Source organism: Octodon degus, unplaced genomic scaffold, assembly GCF_000260255.1.
Source record: "Octodon degus isolate 3935 unplaced genomic scaffold, OctDeg1.0 scaffold00104, whole genome shotgun sequence".
Lineage (NCBI taxonomy): Eukaryota > Metazoa > Chordata > Mammalia > Rodentia > Octodontidae > Octodon > Octodon degus.
The window spans coordinates 3131561-3138069 of NW_004524680.1; the positions used below are offsets into that span (position 1 = coordinate 3131561).

The following is a 6509-nucleotide window of genomic DNA, read 5'->3' on the forward strand; positions in this document are numbered from 1 at the left end:
AGAGAGAGAGAGAGAGAGAGAGACAGTGGCTAAAAATATTTTTTCTATAGGTTACACAGTAACTGGTTTAAGCTCTGACCCTGCTGTCTCTGTGACACTCTAGTGACTGCCTCTTCCGGGATGACATGCGCACTGTGCATTATGATAAAGCTTTATTGTCATAATAAGCAGACGCCACACTGGGTGACTCCATTTGGTCCAAGGACCCTGGTTCCTCCACTCTGCTGTACAACAAAACCACTGGTCTGTGGTCTTCAAGACTGTTGTGTGAAGAATTAGCTTTACCCAAAGGCTATTTCTTTGACCTGGTTCATAGAGATTGCCTCTAAACGTCTGAAATCTCCTGAGTGACAGGAGCATCTTTGTTGTCCATTGGGTCCTGAGAGCTTATGAAATTTGTGACCAAAATGACGAACACGTGACTCAAGTGTGAAGGTCTGGGGGAGCTAACGGCCAGTAATCAGTCAGCTATGCCTAAGTATTTAAACCCTAATAGAAACAGGGCACAGTGCTGCAAGCCTGTAATCTTAGTATTCTGGGAGGCTGAAGCAGGAGGATCACAAGTTTAAGCTCAGCCTTGGTGGAACCAGGGATTGAACTCAGGCCCTTGCGCCTGCCAGGGAAGCACTTATTCCACTGAGCCATCTCCCCGGCCCACAAGAACCTATCTTAACAAACTAAGAAAAGGGCTGCAGATATAGCTTACTGCAGAAGGTCTGGATTCAATCCCAATACTGCAAGGATAAATCAATAAGCAAACAAATAAATGTGTTTTCCTGAGTTGTGTGCACCACTTGAGAGAACTATCAAAGCTGAGGAAGGGCTGGGCTACATAGGCCAGCCCGGATTGCATAATGAGACCCCGTCTCAAAAAAAAAAAAAAAAAAAAGTCTGAGGCCAGCCTGGGCTACACAGTGAGCTCACAGCCAGCTAGTGCTACACAGTAATAAGTATGATTTTTCTTTCTTTTTTTTTTTGGCTGGCTCAGGCTGCCTTTAGGGCAAGTCTGGTAAGGCAGGTGGAAGTGGGGATCAAACCGAGATATCCTGCACCTGACTGCATTTACATGAGCAGGCACTTAAAGACCTGAGCTAATGGGTGGGCCCCCAGTGATGGGCCCACAGAGTATTCTTTCTTTTCCCTGAACTGAGGACCCTGTGCTTGCCAGGCAGGTGCTTATTCTACTGAGCTATCTCCCCAGCCATATAAGAAGTGAACAAAAGATTGGAATTGAAGATTTTAAGTGCTTGCTTTTTGCCCACTGACCAAATAACTAGAACTATTTGCATTATCTACGCAGCATGGTGTTATTATTTTTACTTAAAGATGTCTTTTTTTTTTTTTTTGGCAGAACCGGGGATTGAACTCAGGCCCTTGCGCTTGCCAGGGAAGCATTTATTCCACTGAGCCATCTCCCCGGCCCTAAGATGTCTTTTTTTGGTAATGATAAATGCCTTTTTTTTTTTTTTTTTTTTTTTTGGCAGAACCAGGGATTGCTCAGGCCCTTGCATTTGCCAGGGAAGCGCTTATTCTACTGGGCCATCTCCCCAGCCCGTTTTGTTTTTTTTTAAGGTTGTTTTTTCACATTATACTTTTAAAGGTTCTTAAATTGTTTCATATCTGGTCAAGTTAAGATTTATTTTATTTTATTTTATTTATTTATTTATGTGTGTGTGTGTGTGTGTGTGGCCAGCTCAGCCCACCAGGGGGCGGGGCTGGCTGGCATGTGGTGCTGGGGGATTGAACCGCAGTCCCTCTGTTTTGCCAAGCTTGTTCTAAGTAGGTGCTTTAGACCACTGAGCCATCTCACCAGCCCCTCAAGTTAAGATTTTTAAGAAATTTATTTTTCATCTGTAATAAAAGTTTACAATTTGATTTTTTCAAAAAAGCCCACAGACTGTGGCAGGTTGGTGGCACAGGCCTGTAATCCCAGAACTTGAGAAGCTGAATCAGGAGGATTGTGGCAAGTTTGAGACCAGCATGGGCTACAAAGAGAGCTCAAGACCAGCCTGAACTGCAGAGCGAGACCCTGTCTCAAAAAGACAAAAATAGTCAACAAACTGCAAGCACCTGTTAATAAAAGTTGGGTTTGTTTTGTTTTGTTTTGTTTTGTTTTCAGAACTGGGGATTGAACTCAGGCCCTTGCACTTGCCAGGCAAGCATTTATTCTATTGAGCTATCTCCCCAGCCCCAATAAAAGTCTTAAAAATAAAAGTTTGAGGACTGGTGAGATAGCTCAGTAGTCTAAAGTGCCTGCTTAGGCAAGCTCACAGGGACCACAGTTCAATCCCTGACACTGCATGCCTCGTCAGCTCTGCCCCCAGGGTGGGCTGAGCTGGCCACAAAAAAAAATAATAAATAAATAAAAATAAAGTTTCTTAAAAACAAAATTCGAGGCCATCCAGTACTACACATTTTGACCTCACCTCAAAGCAAAGCAACGACAAAAACACAAAGAAGATTCTGGAATAGCCAGAACAGGCATGTGTGTTGACAGCCTTGAGGTGGCACAGGCCCTGTCAATCATTTCTGTCAGGCACGCTTAAGACACAGGTGAGCCACTGGGCCTCGGTACATATCCTTTTGAATTCCAAAAGCCTGATTTATCAGGGGTTGCGGCATGCTGTGTTCTGGTTGCGGTCCTCTTGCTTTCCTGTCATTCCACATCACTTTTCTGTTACACTGTATTTTTAATTCATTCATTCATTCTTTCTTTCTCTCTCTTTCTTTGGTACAGGGTCTCACTATGCAGCTTGGACTCAGTAGTGATCCTCCTGTCTCAGCTTCCTCAGCGCTGGGATTACAAGTATTGGTCACCATGACTGGTTTCAGGGCCAGCTCAACACACCCGGAGTTCCGGGGGCAGGCACAGCATGTGGTATTGGCGACCAAACCTGGGTTCCTGCGCTTGCCAGGCAGACCGCCAAGCTATCTCCCTAGACCCTGTTATGCCACATTTTCGTTGGCTCGGACTTGCCCTGAGCATAACTTCCCATGATCTTCAAGCTGCTTTCCATTTGACGCTGGGCATGTGCTTTTATATCCTTGCGTGTCATACATAAGAGCCTGGATTTTACCTGCTGAATGCACCATGGGGTAACACCTCCAAATCCCTTCAACTCTGCTGTTCTGTACCCACACATTCCCAGCCCTCTGCTTGTGGTGAGTACGCCTGACTGAGGGCGCCACCCTCGCCCCTTCCCTGTGCCAGCGGGGGTGCTCCCTGGGGCTGCCTATCCGACTAAGAGGCAAGGAGAACACACAGACTGTTAGGGAAACACAGCCATGACCAGAGCCCACAAGCAAGCTATGAAGCCCAATAGTTTCCCCAGTGAGTCCAGAAGGCTCAGGTCTCCACAGGAGGAGCAGCAGCAGTGACAAAGAGTTAGCCACACAGTGTTTGCCAGGGGCCACTAAGGTCCCTACACATAGGGTGGTGACAGTGATAACAGAAGCAGAGGGAGGACTTGAAGTTCTGTCCTCATTGAGCCTGGGCTGTGGGGACAGAGGCCTGCAGGACACACAGGACACTGCTCAGAACTGCCAACAAGGGAGACTGGCATCAGGAGAGCTTCCGTCCTCAAGGCTGGCAATCACTTTCAGGGAAGCACTGGATAACGTATCTGAAGACCTGAGTCCTAAATCCTCCCGGAGAAAGGGGCCCAGGCAGGAGGCAGCAGTGCTCAGAGCTGGAAAAAGGCAATCTCCGTCCAGCCGCCATCCCCGTTTCCAGTTCAAAGGCCCTTTGGGACAACTAGGTTTTTTCAATGCCATAGCCATACCCAAGAAGTGTGGCTCAGGAGGGCTTAGTGACTGTTATGCTGTGTGTCTAGATGTCTCCCCAAAGCCCCATGCTCTCATCAGGCTTTTTCAGAGGTAGCTGAAACTGGAGTATGTGATGCTGGGATTAAAGGTGTATGATCACCAGCACTCAGGAGGCTGAGACAGGAGGATGGCTATGAGTTTGAGGCCAGTCCGGGCTGCAAAGTGAGCTCAAGGCCAGCTTGAACCCCATAGCAGTTCAAGACTCTGTCTCAAAAAGAAAAAGACTTCAGGTGCTAGGAGAGGGGTAGTCAGCATCTCCACCTGGGACACTACTTCACCTGGGATAGTAGGCTGGGGGACAGGACAGACAGCTGTTCTCTCCAACTAGTCGGAGTTCCCACCCCAAGGACCAAGACTGATTTGCTGAGTGTGTTGTACCCAGTGTTGGCTGCTCCTCTCAGTAGAACCTCACAGCCTTCCACGACAAGCAGATGAGGCAACCCCACCCCTCATACCTGCCAAACCGCCCGATGCCATCCACTATGAGCCGCATTCTCCTCTTCTCCTGTGCTTCTGCCATGACATAACGGACTCCAAGGAGCAAGGGCAGCCCCACTGCTGTGGCAGAGAATGCCCACCTCCACAGTGGCCTTGGTTTCGAAGCCCTACAGGGGAGTCACAGTGGGTGCTGGGGGTGATGGCCTCCCCTAGGGCCAGGCCTCACTCCAGGCTGCTGGGCTTACAGGATCTACACTCAGCAACGGCCTCACCCTGCCAGCCCAGATCAGCTTCTGTGGCAGTCATCTTCCACCCTTAGAGAAGCCTGTGCTCAGAGCCTCCCATCCTCCCTTCTCAGGCTGCTCCCATCTTTTACACAGTCCTCAACAATAGCAAGCCCACCCCTGCACACCCTGTGTTGGCTCTGGGTTCCAGGGCACTACTGTGGATATAAAAATACTTTCGGTCCAACTTGGGCCCCTCCACTGCCTCTGTCTGCCCACACAGATGGTTATCTACCTGCCTTGGGTAGATGGATGCCCACAAATCTAGAGGGGACTACCTGGCGGCCAGGCCCTTGAAATTCCTCCCGAAGAACGCAGCTGGGCATGGCCATGGCTTCCACCTGGTCTGCAGCTGTGCACAGTGGAAGCGGCACAGTCGCACCTGCAAAGAGTAAATGGCCCAGGTCAACCGAGGCAGAGGCATGGCTAGGACCTCCACCATCACCCACCCACCACTTATACAAGAAAGAGCCCAGGCTTGGGCACATTGTGCTACCTGGAACTTATCACTCAGGTGGGGGTGCACATTCTACCACTTGTAAGGCTAAAGCAGGAGGATCACCACAAGTTCAAGGCCAGCCTGGGCTACACAGTAGTTTAAAGCCAGCCTGAACTCTACAGGAAAACCTTGTCTAAAAAAATGAAAACAAGTAACAAACAAAAAATATGGAAATGATTCCAGGTTCCAGCCAGGGACCAATCTACACAATGGGCTCAGGAATAAAGGGACAGGCCCAGCTCTTGCAAGCAAGGGGGAAGAGCAATATCCCCAAGCAGAACAAAGGTTCAGGGGTTCATCACTGAAAATGCCATCTCTGACTATCCCCTCAGTCTCTGCAGGAAGCGACTCACCATGATCTGGCCACTCTTACGGTGGAAACTGTTCTCTGTCATTTACTATTTCCTGCTTCTGAAAGCACTGACCAGTGGCCACAACAAGGCAAATGGGACTGGGGAGATAGCTCAGAGGCACAAGCGCTTGCTTGGCAAGCACAAGGTCATGAGTTCGATTCCTGGTACCAAAAAAAAAAAGGAAGGCAGCTGACTTGTGGAAGTATCAACAGTGCTCTGCCATAAAATCAGAAAGAAGGCATCCAAAGAGCTGGCAAGATAGCTTAGTGGACTAAGCGCCTGCTTAGGTAAGCGTATGGACCAGGGTTCAATACCCGGGACCACATGCTGCACTGGCCCTGCCCCTGGGTGCGCTGGGCCAGCCACCAGACCAGGCATGGTGGTCATGCCTGTAATCCCAGCACTGGGGAGGCTGAAAACAGGAGGATCCTATGAGTCCGAGCTGCATAGTGAGACCCTGTACCAAATACATAAAAAAAAAGAAAGAAGACATCCAAAAAGGTGGAGCCCACAGCACATTGTTCTGGATGCAAAAAGTACTGGGAGCCCAAAGGTACTGGCAGCCTCTAGAGGCAGGGGTCAGTGGGAGAGGGAGAGTGGATGACATGCATGGCCCTGGGACACAGAGAGAAGGCCAGGTGCATCGCACTTCACTTGTGGTGCTCACTGGCAACCTGGGCTGTTTTGCAGATGAGGTTTCACTAGGTTGCCCAAACTGGTCTCCTCAAACCCTTAGACTCAAGCAATTCTCCTGCCTCAGCCTCTTATATATCTAGGACTACAGGCACCACTATCAAACCTAGCTCCCAGTATTTGAAATGTGTGGTCTAAAAAGTTCCTCAAGGGGGGCTGGGGAGATGGCTCAGTGGAATAAGCGCTTCCCTGGCAAACGCAAGGGCCTGAGTTCAATCCCCGGTTCTGCCAAAAAAAAAAAAAGTTCCTCAAGGGATCCCCGGCCAGATGAGCCGGCCCTACCCCCAGGGCATGCTAAAACAGCTATTAAGACTGGGCATTGGGGCCGAGGAGATGGCTCAGTGGAATAAGCACTTCCCTGGCAAGCATAAGGGCCTGAGTTCAATACCCGGTTCCGCAAACAAAACAAAACAAAAC

At 49.3% G+C, this 6509-nt stretch overlaps 1 protein-coding gene across 4 annotated transcripts in view; it reads right to left on the reverse strand.

Annotated features, from left to right (window-relative positions):
• Adck5 (aarF domain containing kinase 5) overlaps positions 1-6509 on the reverse strand; it is a 17774-nt gene that overhangs the window by 3047 nt on the left and 8218 nt on the right. For all 4 annotated transcript variants that reach the window (XM_023723887.1, XM_023723885.1, XM_004638873.2 and 1 more), the window contains exons 2-3: positions 4826-4929; positions 4281-4430 (exon numbers count right to left, since the gene is read on the reverse strand). In XM_023723887.1, the coding sequence (XP_023579655.1) occupies positions 4281-4430; positions 4826-4929 (254 nt within the window). The remainder of the gene's footprint in view (positions 1-4280; positions 4431-4825; positions 4930-6509) is intronic.